The 20,451-nt window shown below is 40.3% G+C and overlaps 1 protein-coding gene across 6 annotated transcripts in view; it reads left to right on the forward strand.

The window, feature by feature from the left end:
• RFX3 (regulatory factor X3) overlaps positions 1-20,451 on the forward strand; it is a 367,918-nt gene that overhangs the window by 257,464 nt on the left and 90,003 nt on the right. For all 6 annotated transcript variants that reach the window (XM_068271397.1, XM_068271398.1, XM_068271396.1 and 3 more), the window contains 2 exons: positions 2,903-3,000; positions 10,777-11,035. In XM_068271397.1, coding sequence (XP_068127498.1) covers positions 2,903-3,000; positions 10,777-11,035 — 357 coding nt within the window. The remainder of the gene's footprint in view (positions 1-2,902; positions 3,001-10,776; positions 11,036-20,451) is intronic.

Genomic DNA, 20,451 nt, shown 5'->3' on the forward strand with positions numbered 1-20,451 from the left:
TCCAGAAGAAGTGATGCATCATAAAAGGTCTTTCTTACTCACATGAAGGTGCAAATACCTTTTCTTTTAAGAAGGCAACATTTATATTAATCAAACGATTTAAGAAATTCATTAAAAATAAATACAAGGATGTGCTTATGGAGGAAAACTATTAATGATAAATAAATAACTAAACAGTAAAGTGCCTACATGTATAGGTACTATGTAAGCAAAATTAATCATTTGATGGATTAACATCATATTTTGTGTCAATAAATACTGATATTATTACAGATGTATATGAAAAACTGGGGAAAAGAAATCTATGATATCATATAACGTTCTTATTGACTTCCTTTTAACCTTCTAATTGTTCTATCCCAAGTTTGAGGATCTAATAAGATTCATTGGATTTTGAGTTTATTGTAAAGGTCTGTAGGATTCTGTATAACGTCAATAAGAGTAAAGATCACAAGTATAGCATCACACTATGTTTTTACTTAAAATGTCTTGAAAACTATGAAATGCATAACTTTTTATGATATTTTTCCTATGCTGACCCAAGCTACTTCTTGTGTAGTGAAGCCTACACATTGTAGGCTGCATGAGCAGAATACTGTATAAATTATTAATACAATCCTTTAGATATTAAGCCTTTGGCAGGGTCCTCCATTCCGCAGTGTATTCTACATGATTGTTTGCTCCTTTCCTATGACTGCCTAGTGCTTGTATTACTCGGTCTACCCAAATAGCCCCAAATCACATGATCATGTAGTTTGTACCCTGTTTGCCTTGTATAGCTTTGTCCTATGTTGTATAACCTTTTTACGTCTGTCATCCTTTGTATCATTGTATGTTTTTAATGTCCAGCACTGTGTAAAATGTTGGCGCATTTATAAATACTGAATACTAGGTCATGGTAATCTCTGACGTGAGGAAATCTCATATATTTCTTTCTACTGCACTACAAAAGGCCAACAGATCCTGCTGTTAAAGTGAATGGGAACCGCATTTAAAAAAATGAGACAGATACTTACCCAAGGAGAGGGAAGGCTCTGGGTCCTATAGAGCCCTCCGGCTCCTCTCCTGGTCCCCTCGATCCAGTGCTGGCTCGCCCGGTAGCAGTATTTGACTAATTTAGTCAAATACTGCTTTACCCGGCCGAAGGAGGCTTCAGAAGTCTTCAGGGAGCCCGAGTGCTCCTGAAGAAGGGCGGCCCTGTACTGCGCTTGCGCAAGCACGCTCTCTTGCACGCTCAAGCCTGTGCAGTATGGAGCCACACATCTTCGGGAGGACACGGCTCCCGAAGACTTCCAAATACCCTTTTCGGTGGGAAATTTCAATGGGGGGGAGCCAGCACAGGATAGAGGGCACCGAGAGAGGAGACAGAAGGCTCTATACGACCCAGAGCCTTCCCTCTCCTTAGGTAAGTATTTGCTTCATTTCTTTTAAAATGCGGTTCCCATTCACTTTAAGGGCATGGTGGTGTGGTGTGGTAAAAGCTGGGAAGCCCTTAGCTTTCTTGAAACTACACAATGCTAGATAAATCTGGCTCTTCTAAATACATATGTATGGATCTTTGATAAATCAGGTCTGCAAATAAAACATGCCAGTGCTTCTTGAGAATAGTATGTGCATTGCTATAGCCAATGTTGAATGACATTTTTGAGATCACTGTTTATGGTGTCATTATGGGCAACCTTGTGTGTAGGTTCTTGTGTGTGGGTTTTCACCTTACGTTGAGGACTCAATAAGGTTAGCTGAATTTTTTTCTCTTGTAATATGTTAACCAATGCAAGTGACTGGTTTGATCACAATTCTTAAAGAGGAACTCCAGTGAAAATAATGTAATAAAAAAGTGCTTAATTTTTACAATAATTATGTATAAATGATTTAGTCAGTGTTTGCCCATTGTAAAATCTTTTAAATCCCTGATTTACATTCTGACATTTATCACATGGTGACATTTTTACTGCTGGCAGGTGATGTAGCTGCTGCTTGCTTTTTTAGCAATAGGAAACAGCTGTAAAGAGCTATTTCCCACAATGCAACGAGGTTCACAGACCGAAAACTGCCAGGACCATGGTCCTCACAGTTTCCTGTGGGAGGGGTTTCACCACAATATCAGCCATTCAGAGCCCCATGTTGATCTATTTGTGAAAAGGAATAGGTTTGTCCTATGTTGTATAACTGCAAATATGGAATAATTAATCACCAGGGTCTATGAACTCAACTCTTATTGTCTACATAATTGTTTGCATCCACATTTTTTTTAAGTATTCATTTTCATAGTATTGTTTTCAATAGAAAGAATAAGATCCAGAAACTCTCATAAGGACCATTATTGGCTGTAAATGGCATTTTCCATTTATTAGAGTTGAGGTTGAATAAAAAATTAATCTGTTCTTGACATATCTCCCCTCCACATGATGAACGAATCCTCTATGTAACACTGGGAAATATTCACTAAACCCTGATGCAGTTAACGTGTGCAGGCAGGGCACATTGCGTTTACTGGGATTTATGCAAGTTATGTAACCCATCACGTAATTTTCATAACTCTGGTTTTTTATGCAACACCTCTGTTGCTCGGCTCGACAAATAATATAGGGGTTTCATATGTAATGCAATGTATGCAAATTACATAACATGTTAGTCATTTCTGTAAATCCCAGTAAGGTTATTTTGAGCTCCCTACATAAATTACATTTTCCGGGGTTTAATAAATATAGCTCATTGATAGAAAGCTATATTGTTTCTGAAAGAATATTCTCCACAGGCATATAGAAATTAGCATGACAATCTGGCTTTACTATCTCAACAGCACCAGTACCCCATTAGATTTTGCCATTAGGCCACAATTGCAGTGGAGTGCATAGTTACTTCACTGTTTGTAATAAGGAATATGTTTTTACCATTTTAGGTGCAACAGGTACAGACCGTTCAACAAGTGCAACATGTCTACCCCGCCCAGGTACAATATGTTGAAGGAAGTGATGCCGTCTACACAAATGGAGCAATGTAAGTTTTAAGGTCTCTCTTATACATTTAAGCCTGAAGCTGTTTGTAGAAGGTGATGATCACTTCCCATAATGATGTTTTTCATCTTCTACCAGCGAAGACAGAAAGAAACTGTGGTTTTTAATAGGTTGCATCCCTTGCATTTGACTCACTGCTGATGATTAAGTAGGCCAGAATCAGACAGACTTCCATAATGAGGAGTTATCTGTGCATGGGGACAGGTTTAAAGCGAAATTCAAATAAAGTTAGGAGTAGTAATTAGGACTTCATATCTGGAAACAGCTGATTGAAACAAGCTAAGAAAGCATACACGCAGCCTGCACGGTAAAGAGGCGTAATAATGACCTAGAGAAATAGAGTGAATACATATATGCTCTGGATAAAGTGAACTAAATATTACTTTCCAGTAGGCAAGAATCCACAGAAGGTCTTTTTTTTACCACACATGGTTATATGTAAAGACTTCAGTTTCTCTATAGGCAGTTTATACATGCTGTGCTTAAAACTGTACCAATAAATAAACATATTAACACTAACTAAGATTTGCACACTAAGCCTTTCTGTCTACCAAAAAAAAAAAAAAGACAAGTGTCTACCAAAATTAAAAAGAAAAGCAAATGCAAATGCATTGAGGTGCAGTATACAATATATACAATAGATCAGTGTTTCCCAACCTTTTCTGGCCCGGGGAACACTGTCTGACCAAATTTTTCTCCGGGGAACGGCGCGCGCGCGCGCGGTGGGGGCGATGCGGCCCCCGGTTGTTTGCGCGACCTAGTGGACAGTGCCGCTATGGGGGGGGGGGGGCGGGGCTGGGGTGCGGCTGCATAGCTGGCATAGTTGCCCCAGTGTAGGGAGTTTAGTTGCCTCAGTATAGTGCCCCAGTATAGCCAGTATAGTGCCCCAGTATAGCCAGTATAGTACCCCAGTATAGCCCCCCAGTATAGCCAGTATTGTGCCCCAGTATAGCTAGTATAGTGCCCCAGAATAGTGCCCCAGTATAGCCAGTTTAGTGCCCCAGTATAGTGCCCCAGTATAGCCAGTATAGTGCCCCAGTATAGCCAGTATAGTACCCCAGTATAGCCCCCCAGTATAGCCAGTATTGTGCCCCAGTATAGCTAGTATAGTGCCCCAGAATAGTGCCCCAGTATAGCCAGTTTAGTGCCCCAGTATAGTGCCCCAGTATAGCCAGTATAGTGCCCCAGTATAGCCCCCCAGTATAGCTAGTATAGTGCCCCAGTATAGCCAGTATAGTGCCCCAGTATAGCCAGTATAGTACCCCAGTATAGCCCCCCAGTATAGCCAGTATTGTGCCCCAGTATAGCTAGTATAGTGCCCCAGTATAGCTAGTATAGTGCCCCAGAATAGTGCCCCAGTATAGCCAGTTTAGTGCCCCAGTATAGTGCCCCAGTATAGCCAGTATAGTGCCCCAGTATAGCCCCCCAGTATAGCTAGTATAGTGCCCCAGTATAGCCAGTATAGTGCCCCAGTATAGCCAGTATAGTACCCCAGTATAGCCCCCCCAGTATAGCCAGTATTGTGCCCCAGTATAGCTAGTATAGTGCCCCAGAATAGTGCCCCAGTATAGCCAGTTTAGTGCCCCAGTATAGTGCCCCAGTATAGCCAGTATAGTGCCCCAGTATAGCCCCCCAGTATAGCTAGTATAGTGCCCCAGTATAGCCAGAATAGTGCCCCAGTATAGCTAGAATAGTGCCCCAGTATAGCCAGTTTAGTGCCCCAGGATAGCCAGTATAGTACCCCAGAATAGTGCCCCAGTATAGCTAGAATAGTGCCCCAGTATAGCCAGTTTAGTGCCCCTAGGATAGCCAGTATAGTACCCCAGAATAGTGCCCCAGTATAGCCAGTTTAGTGCCTCCCGCCCGTCCCCGCGGCCGCCGCTGTTATTACCTTGTTAACAGCGGCCGCTCTCCCCTCTCCGGCGCGTGTATATTCAAGCAGCGTATCTCCGGCTGCTCTGTGTGATGCACTGATGCGGAAGAAAGGAGGGCAGCGGCTTCCTGTAACGGCGATATGTATCGCCGTTACTATGGTAACCGAGCCCTGCCTCCTTCCGCATCAGTGCATCACACAGAGCAGCCGGAGATACGCTGCTAGCATATACATGGTCTGGAGAGGGGAGAGCGGCCGCTGCTAAGGTAATAACAACGGCGGCCGCAGGGACGGGCGGGAGGGGGGATAAGAGCACGGCACACCAGGCAACGTTCCGCGGCACACTAGTGTGCCGCGGAACAGCGGTTGGGAAACACTGCAATAGATAACAAAAGTGCAAAGATGATTACACCTTTCACAATATTTGATTTTATATTATCATGGGACAACACTGAAGATATGACACTTTGCCACAGTGTAAAGTAGTCAGTGTTTAGCTTGTATAAAGGTGTAAATTTGCTGTCCCATCAAAATATCTCAACACTTAGCCATTGATAGCTGGTTAAGGGCGCTGCATCTGACACAGGTGACCAGGGTTCGAAAGTTGAAAGTTCTCACACTTGCCATTGAGTTTCACATCACAGTGTAACCCGTACTTCTTTCTTTTCTTCATTCTCTCATTATGGTATTGCCTTGCCATACTGCTTGGATTCCTCAAAGGTGTGGGTGTGTTGGAATGATGGAAAGGGGAATATTGATCACCTTTTTGACGTGGCTACTATATAATGTATTTTGCAGATACTTGAATCATTATTTCTTCATTTTATGTGGAGATAGGTTTAGCTAATTTTAGCTTTTTCTGATATCAACAGAAACCTTCATAAATTAATTATAAGTAATTGCTGCATAATTATACTGATTTCATGTTCTAGTACAAAAACGGAGTCTGAAATGAAATTAGGCATTAATCCTCAGACTGCTGCAGACACCTATAGATATTTCTGCATCTACAGTATAGGCCACATATGTCTAAAGGCGCTTTAGTATAAAACTACTTCCGCCTGCCGCAGACATCCATAGGTGATTATATTTTCCCATGTTCCTTTGCCACAGACCTCTGAAGGCATTTAGTGCAACGTTTTGCCTCGGTGCCAATTTTGTACATGACATAAAATATGCAAGTTGATGCAGAATAATGCAAATATTAATACAAATCTATGCAGCTTGAAAATGGACCAATCAAATGCTTCTGCTGCAATATTTGATTAGGCAATTTCATTTTCAGATTTTTATTATGATTAGCCTAATTTTGTTTCACAATAATTAGCATAATTCTTAATCATCTCAAACGTATTTGCAATCCCTACTGAGTAATGTAGACTTTGGTACATGTAGACTTGGGTAAGACATTTCACAAAAATGATTCAAGCAAAGCTGGCACTGGATTGTAGCTTTTTAAAATGTAAAAAAAAAAAGAACTGGCAGTCTAAGGGTTAATCAAGTGATATGTACATTATTGTTACAACACGTCAGTGCTGAGGCAGGGCATGAGATAACCTGATACCTTTAATTAGGTGGAAGTCTTAGAACAGGTGACTTTCATTCTGCTCCTGTGTGGCTTGTATATGTATGACAAAACAAGGCTTTGTTAAATCTGGCTTTTGGGTGGCAGATGTTCAGGTAATTCATTAATGTGCTGAGAAGCAGTCAGGTACCTCATGCACATGAATCATGCACAGCTGCATGCGCATAGCTCAGTCCATGTTTTCACTTAGCCGCCATGTAGATAAGGCTTGGGCTTCAGCAATTACAGTCTGCAGCTTTTCCAGTTATAAGGAAATGATGATGTATCAAAACAGAAACGGACTATTCTTCTTCATGCTATACAGAACTAAAGCTTGTTATTGGCTCAGGGCTAACCTGCTCTTCTATCACTTTGCAGAGCAGATCTCGTAATTGTGCTCAAGGTCATGTAAATTAACAGGGGATGTCATTTGTAATGTAATAATGAAACAGAGAGCTGCTTATTTATGGTTCTCAATTATCATTCACAAGAGGAGTTAATTATGGTTCAGGGACGTCCATTTTCTTCTCTTGCTAGCAGAGTTTTCTGATGGTGCTTTACACTATGCACACCACCAGTGTTGCACTATAGCCAACACTAATCTGTACAGTATGAAGATACACAGGATCATCTACCTGTTGAGAGAGTCAATGTAATGGAAATAATACCAGAGTGCACGCAGATTTAATTTAAAGAGGAACTGTAACCAAAGATTGAACTTCATCCCAATCAGCAGCTGATGCCCCCCTTCCCATGAGAAATTGTTACCTTTTCTCAAACAGATCATTAGGGGTCTCTGTATAGCTGATATTGTGGTGAAACCCCTCCCACAGGGTGATGTCAGCACCTAGGTACTGACATCATATGCAGGATTCTTGTTGCATTGTGGGAAATGACAGCTGTTTCCAACTGCCAAAAAACAGCATCTCCTTCCACAGACATCACCTGCCAGCAATAACGATTATCGCCATGTGATAAATTTCAGAATGTAAATCAGGGAGAGGAAAGATTTTACAATGGGCAAACACTGCCTAAAGTATTTATAAATAACTATTGTAAAAATTAAGCACTTTTTTTCATTACTTTTGTAACAGCAGTTCCTCTTTAAATTGTATGGAGCTTGAAATTGGAAAATGTACTTTCTGCTGAATTTTATAAAGCCATTTTCAGCTGTATAGAATTTTCTGAAAATTTGCACGTAAGCTTGAATTACTTGCATCTCATTGACCATCTTTACTCCGAAGTGGATAGCCTCTTATCCCCCAGTGACAGATTACACTGCATTCTGGATCCTCACTTAGATGATCTAACTTGTGTACAGCTGCCCAGTGGCCGGTTATTAAATAACAAATGAGCAATGTGTGGTATTGTCCTCTTTTGTTCCCCAAGTCACATAAAGCTACTTGCTAATTTGTTGCCTGTTGTCCCCTTTCAATAGAACAATACATGTCACTAACAATGCTCAGCTATAGATAGACAGGCATTCCTTGAATTGGCATGTGACCTAATGAGTTAAATATGGGTACATAAAATACTAATCTTACTAAGGTCAAATTCTATTTATTTTAATAGTTAATAAATCAATACTTTTATCTATGCAAATGAGGCAGATGAATGCAGCCCCGACTCTCCTAAAAAGTACGGCTAGGCTCACAGTGGGGCATTGCAGTATGACGTAAGGGCAGCATTGTAACATAGAACATTGCAATGCAATACAAAAGCAATGCAACGTACGAAGTTCGACTATTACGGTGCAGTTTGTCGGTGTGTGTTACCCCAATGCGTTTACCACAAAACACCTGCATTAACAGCACAGTAAAGTACTGTTACAGTGAAAAAGTACATACGCTTCACTGTATGTGACACAACATGCGGATAATGTTTGGCGCTGCTTTCTCGATCCATTGTGTTCCTGCTGTCACAGGGAATGCAACGCAACTCCCTCTGTGAACCTAGCCTAAACAGGAGTAATAACTATAGTAACAGGCTGAGAAAACACTGCTGTTAAGAGAACAGGGCTGAAAATTTCAAAATGTAATTATTTATTTTGTTTTTTAACAAAAGCCTGTGGTCCTTTAGGTCTAAATGATAGAAACGAGTTACATTGCTTCCTAAGTCCATACTGAATTCTCCCCGTTGTATCCAGTTATGATCCAGGTAAAGGTGCTGATTCTATGGTGAAAAATAATGGAACATTTACCAGGCTGTGCTTTCTTCTTGTTATCGTGTTCTAATCAGCTATTCCTATCTAGTATCTATTCGGAAGCTATCTTTAATTGTTTTTACTGTTTTTAATGAATTTAGTACTGTCCGGTATGAAGATCCCGAATTGTGTTTACTTTAGGCAGGAGGCGTGTCCTAGACAGGGTGGGCAAAGCCAATGACCAGTGAGAGTCGTGGGACTTGGATGCGGGGAGACCCGCTGCTCGCCTATTGGCTAGAGCTTCCCATGTGACTCTATGAGGTAGGCTTCCGCCGCCCAATACGGAAGTTCTTCCGTAATGGATGCGCTCCAGCGCATGTTACACAGATTCGTTTTCTTCCGGACAGGGGACGGGTTGAGGCTCCCGCCCACTCCTGATCTATTGGTCGACGTGATTGCCAATGACGACAAGCCCTCTGGGTAAGTCACGGCTGTTAACAGCTATTGGCTGTATGCCGGGAGACTACCTATAGAGAGGCATGGAGGTGATCCATGTTGTCCTTTGTCCAATAAGGTTCTTTACCTGCGGAAAGGAAGTGGGAGGTGGCAATAACCTGCACCTTTGTACTTAAGGAGTGTTTTTAACAATGTCTTTTGTACAATCTGCCTCTGAAGAAGCTGGTTTAAACCAGCGAAACAGCTGTCAGGCATCTGATACCCCCACTGCTATGTACCTGCTACTTCCCCCACCGGAATAAAGGGATTTTAAAGAAGCGGTGCCTCCTCCTTTGCTTTCTACTACACTGGGCTACTCACATATTTTCAGTCGATTCCAGCATGAAATGTTTAATAATCTGAATGATGCAATCAGACAGATATCAATGCAAAAAAAAATCTACTAGTGAATGGCCACCGTAAGGCAGATTTTATGTACAGTGACATAGCTACTGTATACAGTTCAGTCTTACAAATGCACCCAATAAACTAAAAATAAGAATATGACACTCTATGAAAGGTTTATTACCATTATTACTACACATACAATTAATTATCTCATACATTTATTTTCAGTTAAGGTTTGCTTTAACCTCTCTAGTGGTTTGATTATTTCCAGATTTTAGGTCTAAAAGCGGTGCAATTTTTTAGCATGCTTTTAGATGCTAAAATCGGGAAACAAATCACACCGCAAAGAGATCTGCAGCAACACAGCATTTACCCACCTCCCTGGGATCTAGTGCTAAAATTCTCTCTCTGTCCTCCGGGTGGCGCTGTAACCCTGTAGTGAGATTGCCATTTGTCATCATGAGGACAGATGGCGATCTCACCAGGTGGAGGCAGAGCATACGAAGACAGGAAGAAGAATGGCTGCCGGTGTCTGGATCCCGGGAGAGGTGAGTTAAAACGCCCACTGCGCGCTGGATTTTGTATAGAGCTCCCAGCAGCTACCATGAGTCAGGCTCGAGGTTACCGCTCCTGGCTGCTATTTTCTACTCCGGGTCTGACTCGGGGTTAGCACCAGGGAGTTAAAGGAGTCATCAGGCAAATGTCTTGAAAGCCAATTTACTTACCTGGGGTTTTCTCCAGCCCCTTGCAGCTGACTGTCCCACGTTGACAGCTCCGTTCGCAGCCGCCGGCCCGGGGTCCCCCCGCACGATGCAGAGGAGGACCTTGAGGTCTTCCTTACTGTGCCTGTGCGAAGCCCCGCTGTCAATCAAGTCCACGTTGCACGCGGCGTACTGCACAAGGACAGTAGTTCTGTGCAGTTAGCCGTGAACAACGTGGCCTTGATTGACAGAGGTGCTCGCACAAGCGAAGCAGAGGACGCCTGGCGAGACAACATGCGGGGCCAGCTGGCCAGCGCCTGAGAGCAGAGGTGCGGCGTGGGACATGTCAGCTGCAAGGGGCTGGAGAAAGCTCCTTAAACTACTGATTGTGGCCAAGTGAGTAAGTGTAATTGTCCTTATCCACATTATAGTATATAAGGATAGTGAGGGTGCTCTGTAACAAAAATAAGTTACTTGAATTGACTTTTCACATTTATTTTTGAATAAAATACATTCATATATTTATATTATAAATATAACACATTTTTATTTTAAGTCTAATTTTATGATTTATCTTTGCTTTTTTTTTTTTTTTTTTTTTTTTTTATTCCTACTTTTTATTTTTTTTGCTGAAGCCGGACAACAACATACCCATACACTGAAACTCAGATGTACAGCCAGAACACTGGGGGCAACTACTTTGACACCCAGGGTGGATCTGCACAGGTGACCACCGTTGTCTCATCTCACAACATGGTGGGCAGTGGAGCAATTCAGATGGGGGTCTCTGGAGGACAAATCATTAGCAGCACTGGTGGAACCTACTTGATTGGCAATTCCATGGAAAACTCAGGCCATTCTGTGAGTCATACAACCCGCGCCTCTCCAGCAACAGTAAGTGCATTGTGAAATCTAATTTACAAAAGATACAGGTGTGAACAGACCATTGACCTTCTCCTTAGCAACAGCTAGTGTCAGAAAAGACTGTAGCTTACTCTTTATATTTCCTTCTTATAACGAACTAGCACATATCATTTTTTTCCCTGGTAATTGTTTTCAAGTGCTTGTCACCAAGGAGCTACTTGTCAGCAGTTGATCCATGTTGCTTAATATACTAGAAATGGTAAGAATTGTTGCAAATAGATTATTTGTACTGTGCGCTTTCTTCCAATTAGCTACTCCTGTTATGCTTGGTTTTAATGTGACTTGTGTCTGGCCTTGGAAGCTTGTAAGAATGTCTTCAAAACTTTCTATCAAGTCTCTTAAGGCAAAATAGTGGTTACAGCGAAAGTAAAGAGTTAGCTTCTGAAACACTTACTATGAGCTTCTCGCAGTAATGGAACGTTTGTTATATAAAATAAGAAAGTGAAAAAGCTAAATAATGAGTGATTCATTTTATAGGTGGTATCATTCTGTTAAAGAGACACTGAAGCGAAAAAAAATTTATGATATAATGATTTGTATGTGTAGTACAGCTAAGAAATAAAACATTAGGAGCAGAGACATACGGCATGCGGTTTCCAGTACAGGAAGAGTTAAGAAACTCCAGTTGTTATCTATGCAAAAGAGCCATTGAGCTCCACGACTTTCAAAGTTGCAGAGAGCTCTGTCTTCTGAAGCTTGTTATCTCAACTGTCAGTCACTGTATCTTATTTTTCTCTCCAGAGAACAGTTTAATAGTTCACTGGCCTACTCTGTAAAATCATTTAGAATGCTAAGTAGCGTGCAAACTGCAAATATTAGAGAATGATGCAATGTTATAAAAACACTATATAACTGAAAATTAAAATATGAGAATGTTTTCTTTGCTACTAATGTTCTAGTATTTATCCGTACTAGACAACCAATTCATTATATCATAATATTTTTTTTTGCTTCAGTGTCTCTTTAAAGTAGAACTGAAGTCAAGTAAAGATAGCAGCACGGTAAACAATAAAAGCAAGTGTATGCTGCCCTTGCCTGGTTTATATTGGATCCTGGTGGACGTTGCTGAAAAGTAAGTGAATTATCATTGGATTGATTGCAGTTGCAAGCATTCAGCCACAATCAGGCGTTATAAAATTCAAACTAGGGCTTTTAAGCTCGCCCTTCACTTCTTCTGTCGCTGTCACAAATGAAAAATTGCCACAGCCTCTGCACATATGTAAGGGGTGAGGGTGGTAACTACTCCCTAGTTTCTGCATATCATGGTTTTCTTAATGTCCTGAACTGTGCCCCCCCCCCCTCCCCCAATCACATGCCTGTGCATGGACTGGCTGGTTCTCAATTCAGTGACTCTCAGTGGCTTTGAGAGCCATGAACTCTTAAACGTGTGTGTTAACTCTGCCGGAATATAACCAGAACTTACATCTATTAAGGCATTCTCACAGAACATGGGTTTATACATCTGCAATCACTGAATCACTGTTTCACTAACATTTTCAGAAAGTCTCCTAGTTGTTGAATATGACCAAGTGATCAAACACTTCCCACCTAGTGGCAGACAGTTTTAAATAAATTCAGGCCAAGTTTGGAAAATGTCTTCTATGTCCCAAGGCTTTCAAATAATCCCCAGGCTGACCTGCCCATAGTCTCTGAACTTTTCCAACTTGGCCACTGTGACAACACATTGTTGTGTTATCTCTATTTGAAGTCCTTGAAGTGTTGTTGTTTTTGTTAGTTGGTCATTAAGCTAGCAAACCAATGCACCCACTTTAGCTCACCTAGCAGTTGTGGTAGCATGTGTCCACTATAATGGCACTGTGCATACGACGCTAAGCACAAGAATTTCTGGAATCATTGGCTTCTAGCAGTGTTCAGAATATCAGATTTCTCCTATATTTTCATGTCTATGGTTAAATCAAAGCCCATTTTTCTAACTATCCACTCTCTCCTCTATAACTAAGCTAATACTCTACCCTCCACCTTCCAAATATCCACCCATGGTGTGTGAATCCACCACCTACTCAATAATCGCAATTTCTCAAAGTTACCTGGAGCCACTTCTGCTCCATTCCTGTTGTCCCAACTCTACTTACTACCTCAATCTGCCACATCACATTTCGGACCCCCACCCCCTGAAACTGAGGAGATTCTGGGGAGCATAACAGGGGGTTAGGGGGACGTGGCCTAACTTTACTGTTAAGGGGTTTAGGCTCTGTATTACACCCCTTCATGTTCTTGGATGGTCTTGGATATCCATCAACAAATACCCTTTTTCTTTTTTTACTTTCAGAGCAGTACAGTTACTTTTACTTAATTTATCACTTTCTCATCACTTTATAGTTGAAGATAATTTGTTTGCACACCTTGTTTGCATTTAGATTTCCTACTTATTTTGATTTTTATTTCTCCCATACCCAACATTTATGTATCCAAATACAGTATATGCATCTATGGTGGCTTGTTTTTAGGTGGGCTAACCTAAAGGATATTTTTTTTTCTGACATGCTTTTTCCATCATGTATGAGATTTATGGGGATGTTTCCATATTAAATTTCTGCTATCTTCTACCAGACTAGCAGGGTGCAAGATGGGGAAGATAGAGGCGCTATAGTCATCAGGCGTTACAAATTGACAAAGAGGTATTTTCAGTGACTTTTTCTTTGAGCAGTAATGTGCACTTTATTTAAAGTGGACCTACACTGTACTGGATAATATTAGAAATCATGTGTTAAAAGAAACCTAAATAGACATATAATATCCTCTTATAAGGCCTACAGTCACAAAATCAACCGGCTTCCTTTTGTGGCATTTCCATCATGGGACAGTCGTATTGGTTTTGCTCCTAGTGTTTAGGATAGCATCTCCCATCCTATAATGTACCAGATGCATGAGCCAGTGCTCCTTGATCATGCAAGCATTGTTTAAATGTTACAGGTGATATCACTATCCCACATACAGTATTTCTAGGGAGGCAGACATTGAGATTTCTAACCAGGCCGATTTCCGTCATGGAAACTCCTCAAGGGATGTTTTTATTAACAAAACATCCTTTCTTTTGGTAAGAGAATATTATTAGTAAAACTGATATGAAAGTAAGCAGCACAGCTTGTTTCCTAAAGCTGTCCTCTTCCTTCTTTGTCAATCTGTGAATGGCATGTTAGCTGTTAGTCAGTTATTCACTATCAGCAGGGATATCCAGTCACAAAATATTAAGATAACAGATGGACTGGTTGCAGCATGCTGACTGTTAGTAACAAATAACCTGCATTTTTTTTCATAATAACTTTGATGCAGACCAAATAAATATATAACTGGTTCAGGACTCCCTCCAAGTGTACATAAAAAAGTCTTGTACTTTCTCATGTGTAGCCGGTATTTTATACTGAATGAATATATTTAGCTGTACGTGTAACTTTCTGGTGTTCCTTTTATAATGTCAACCACTTTACTACACCGCAGGATCCTCTTTTATCCAGGGGGTTAAATATATTTAACATTGTATTATCTTTCTGTTGATTCAATGTTCATACCAGACTAGATATAATTGTATAAATTGCAGGGTAAAATTATTCATCCAACTGTGAATTGAAACTGCAACACAGTTCTGTCTTCCTCTCACATTCTTGATCAGCTCCTCTTATGCCGTGTTTTATTCATATGCAGAAAAGAGCTTCTCACCTAACAATCTGAGACACCTTTAATTGGAACATTTTTCTGTATACTTAGAAATTATAAAAGAATCCCAAAACGATCTTGGTCGCTTTCTACCCATCATGCTGTGATGCCGCACTTCAATTTTTATGTACAGCAGAAGGTTAAACAAAGGATTATTGGATGGGAAAGGTCACATCCTCAATTGATAGTGAGGTGAAATGAATCATGTTGTCGGTATAATGAAAGAATCTTTATAGAAGAATGTGTTGCTGAATAAATATGTAGACTTTATTACACTGAAACCTAATTATACCCAGATTTAGTTCAAAATGTTCTAGCCTTTTTTATTGGTTATTATTTTCATAAACTCAGAGTATGAGTTTGGCTTTCTATTTATATTAGTCTTCTCTGTTATTAAAATCAAGCACATGCATGGAAAATATTAATTTCTGACCTGTTATAGAACCTCAAAACCAATATCACACAGTAGAGTATATAAAATATGAATTGGTAACACTTAGGGCCGGTTTCCATTACAAAGTGATGCGAATGCGGCTACCTAGCCGCATTGCATCACTTCCGCCACCGGCCATATCACTTCCGCATCTCCTGATGCGGAAGTCAATGGAGGAGATGGAACGCGACTGTGGGCGGATTCGGCCGTGCGAGAATCTGCAGCATGCTGCAGATTCTTGGATCGCTCCGCACCGCTCCGCACAACATGCAGGCAGTGGAAACTCTTCCATTGCCGTGCATGTGTTTCAGCATACACCCGATGCGATACGGCTATGTAAGCGCATCGCACCGCTTCTAGTGGAAACGGGCCCTAAGACATTCTGTGTAAAATTGTAGGTTGTTAGAAGACAAGACATTTGTGACAAAGTTATTGTATGGGCAGTATTTTTGAGTGTGAAACCTATGTATAGACCCCCATATAATTATACTGCAGACAGGCCTAATATTGTGAACAATTGTCAAATTTGAAATGCATGTCTATGCATATGTATAAAATGTACATCTGTTCTGAAGTAAAATGCACTATAAATTCATTTGTTCCTATGTAGCTGTCACTTACAATAGGTTGTAAAAATTGGAGAGATCTGGTTTTGGACTCATCCATGTCCTCATAGGGAATTCCCAGGGTTTTTTTTTTAATTTCCAAAAGTGCATACTTAATTGCAGCTGCTCTATCCTCCTGTCATAATTGTGTGTAAGTAAGTAGGGAGACTGGCTGGCATCTTTGATAAGGTCCAATCCAAGGAGTGCTTTTGTAAAGAATAAAGGAAATCCTAATTTATAGTGCATTTTAATCTGGGAGGAATGTACTTATTATACACATGTATTTTACATTTTACAGTTCTTCATGATAAAGTTCTTTCTATGCAGTAATGACTGAGGTGAGGTGAGTATTTCTTGTTACTCTGATAAAGGCGCTCCTAGTCTGCAGTGTTTCTTTGAAAAGACACTGTTATATTTATGTGAAAAAGCGGGTAAGGCCCATGAAATACTGTACATGCTCACTTGTGTCTAATTCCTATCCAATAAATATATTCTTAAATTCCATTCCTTACCCGAGGTAAGACCACTTATTGTTTAAAATAGCTTACAAAAACCAAACACACCCTGGGGCGCCGCCTACATCAAAGGCTGCACCCCTAACCAGTATGCTATCCAGCTTCCCTTTAAAGGATACACAAGGTGAAGAGTTTAATCTATCTTTACTTACCTGGGGCTTCCTCCAGCCCCTAGAAGTCTTCTGGATCCCTTGCCGCAACCCTGTTGCTCCCATCGGCGGGTCAGCGCGTTTTTGCGTGTGTGAGCTACTGCATCACTGTGCGTGTACTGCGCCTGCACATGCCCAGGCGTATTCGAGCTCCGGCTTGCGAATGCACCACATTACTGGGCATGGACTGCACCTGCTTCCGCTCGCAAATGTGCCCACATCACTGTGCGCCCAGTGACATGGGTGCGTTCACAAAACTCATACGTGCCTGCATATGCACAGAATCGCCGATCCACCGATGGGTTGGTGAGCCTTAAGGGTGGCCAGCGGAACACCAGGGAACACCGGAGCTGCGGCGAGGGACCCAGAAGACTTCTAGGGGCTGGAAGAAGCCCCGGGTAAATAAAGATAGATTTAACTCTTCGTCTCATTTGTCCTTTACCTACAGTAGTTTTTATTCCCTTAAATTCCTCTGTGCTCAAATGTATGGTTTAAGTGAGCACAGTTTACAATATGGAGTATAGATTCTAAATGTCCTTGTGTCCATTTAAAAAAAACATTGACAGCAAATAATTACATATTATTATTATTATTATTATTATTAATAATAATAATGCATATAGTGTCAGCATCTTCCATGGCATAGAAATTAATCCAATCATATAATTTCTAATACAATACCAATTTAGCAACTTTTGCTGTTTTAGCAAAAGCACAAATACTATACCCTTTCCTCCTAACCATAGTCCATACTACTATTTAAAAAAAAATATATACATCTATAAAAATGTGTTCTTCTATACTGTTGTTATTTTATTAATTAGATTTACATTTTAAAGCCTTAACTGTAGTGTTACATAGGGATTTTTTTATTTTAAAAAGTCATCTTAGTACACCTTCTTTAAAGCAGACATTTCTTTCATAGTTATTATTAAAATTAGCAATTAGGAAAATCATAAATGTTGCTTTTTAATGCAGCACAAAAGGTTTTCTTTTCTATACTAAATATTAAAATCTTTTTTTTTAAAAACAAATGTTTGATATCTTCAAAGACAATTATTATATTTAACTTGATTATTGTTACTAAACGTTTTACTGTATTTGTGAATTAAAACCCAGTAAATGTCATAAATTAATCAAATGGATCATCCTCTTATACATGCATTATAACCCCCCCCCCCACACACACACACACACACCCCAAAAAAAAGGACTTTAAGGGCCTCTTAGGCCTTCCAGCTGCTGGTATTAAGTGCCATTAAGGTACCTTTACTTGCAGCCAAATGGCTGCAATTGTACTGTAACTCCATGCATGTCATCCTTTGAACCACAGTGGTGTTGTCTGGTGGCAAAAAAGTGACATGGCATTAGATTAGACTGCCTTTCCACCGCGGTGCCGAGCACTAGTAAGCGCCAGGCTGGTTTACAAGAGCAGTTGACAGTTGGTGATTTCACCGCCCTCAGCCTTTCATGTTAACCTATTTTGGTTCCATGCGCGCTACCACGGCCAATCGCGCATGTGCACGCGCGCTCCCGGCCCGCGGTTCGTTAGCCAGGCAATCAGTGAATTGGGCTATGGTGCCCGGTCACTGATTGCTCTCCCCTGCTGAAAAAGCGACAGCTTCTCTCGGAAGCTGCGCCTTTTCTGGCTGTTACCTCCCCCATGCGTCGCTCTAAGCGGTGTTACGCTTAGAGTGACGTCATGTAAACAAACTCACTCATCTTGTGGCCAAAAAGTAATACTACAACTAAAAGTTTAAAAAAATGAAAATTAACACACATTTACATAATAAACCTATTGTTTACCTCCCACCCTCCCAAAACTACTCAAATAAAATGTTTACTATAAAAAAACAAAAACATTACAATAAAAAAAAAACATGTAAATATTTACCTAAGGGTCTAAACTTTTTAAATATCAATGTAAAGATGAAATATTGCTATATTTTTTTATTTTAAACTTGTAAATAGTGATAGATGCAAAACGGAAAAAATGCACCTTTATTTCCAAATAAAATATTGTCGCCATACATTGTGATAGGGACATAATTTTAACGGTGTAATACCTGGGACATATGGGCAAATACAATAGGTGAGTTTTAATTATGGAGGCATGTATTGATTTAAAACTATAATGGCTGAAAACTGAGAATTAATCAATTTTTGCCGGTTTTTTCTTTTTCTTCCTGTTAAAATGCATTTACAGTAAACTGGCTCTTAGCAAAATGTACCCCCAAAAAAAGCCTAATTGGTGGCGGAAAAAACAAGATATAGATCAGTTCATTGTGATAAGTAGTGATAAAGTTATAGGCTAATGAATCGGAGGTGAACATTTCTCAAGTGAAAACGACGGAAGGCGAATGGATTAAAGAGGTCTAATTGGCCCAGAAAGTTTTCTACCCTTTTTATTTGTGAATTGCCCCCTAGTGTTAAAAGCCATGGGCTGGAATTGGTAAAAAAAAAAAATGGGTACACACATAGATTAGTTACTTGAAACCTGCATACTTTCAACATTGGAGGGTACCTTGCCAGAGATGGTGGGAAATCTACCACCACATTCCAAAACACCCTTGTCACAATGTTTACAGACATAAGATTATTTCCCAAGAGGTAGGGAGGTAATAGAATGAGGGGCTTATGGTGCTATACGGTCACTTTATTACGGGGACCAGTTCGCCACCCCCACCCACATAAATAATATAACATTTTCTGATTTCTTCAAAGACACCTGAAGTGAGAGGGATATGGAGGCTGACATATTTATTTCCTTTTAAACAATGCATATTACCTTGTTGTCTTATTGTTCTGCTGATCTTCTGCCTTCAATACTTTTAGCCATATACACCAAACAAGCATATGCAGATCAGATGTTTCTGACTGAAGCCTGAATAGATTAGCTGCATGCCGATTTCAGGTGTGTGATTCAGACACTACTGATGCATGAAAGATGAGTAGGACGTCAGACAAATGCCATTGTTTAAAAGGAAATAAATCTGTCAGCCTCCATATCCCTTTCACTTCAGGTGTCCTTTAATTATTCTTCAAAATGATTGAAAAGCTACACCCCCATTGTGCAGTTTTTTAAAATGGAATAAAACACATCTGGTTTTTAATACATTAAATTTCAGTATCGCGATCCACATCTGTTGTCCAAAACCTTGTATTCTGTTCTCCTTTGGAGTTTTTCTTTCCTTATTCTGTAACGTTATTTCTTGGCATGACACCTACCCTGTTCACAACCCCTCTGCAAACTGAAAGCCAGCATATTTGAATTTCCCGCTGAGGCTTCCCTTTGATCCGCATCAATCAAAATTTCTATCAACATGAACATGATTGATCTGGACTAATGAGAAGGCTCAGTAGGAAATATAAATATTCTGGCTGCAGGGTTTCTGGTTAGTGTGTGGGTTGAGATGTGATGAGTGCAGGCAGTTGGTTAGGGATTATGCAGTTAGGAAAGAATACTGCAAAAGAACACATTACATTTTGGAAAAATAAATATGGATTTTCAATGCTGGATTATAATAAAATATAGTACATGTGTGCTTTATGTAAAAAAAAACATGTTTTATTTTTGTTTAATCGAATATGTAATAATTTACCTTTTTTATTTGACTTTAGCCTGGGGATCTGCTCAGCCTCTTAATATAAGGGTATCTAAGATAGCACCCTAAGGCTCTATACACATGCAGGATATTTAAGCAATGGAGATGGCTGTCTGCTTTATTCCCCTCCTTACCCTACCCACCAGAAGTTGTTCCTTCCTGTGCAGCGCCGTTATCACTCCTCCTCTTCCCATAGTATCAGTACACATTGTTTTGACTTGTACTGAACTAGTAAAATTGCTTTTTTTAATTGGTTTTCTATTTCACATCAAAGGAGCCTGGCTTCTGTGCACAAGTGCAGCCTCTCCATCCATCAAACAAGGAATCCATTTTTCAAGAGTTACATGTAATGCTGACATAGGGTGATCTTACTGCACATCATAAGTCAGCTGGAACAAGCATGC

This window comes from Hyperolius riggenbachi, chromosome 1 (genome assembly GCF_040937935.1).
Source record: "Hyperolius riggenbachi isolate aHypRig1 chromosome 1, aHypRig1.pri, whole genome shotgun sequence".
Taxonomy (NCBI): Eukaryota; Metazoa; Chordata; class Amphibia; order Anura; family Hyperoliidae; genus Hyperolius; species Hyperolius riggenbachi.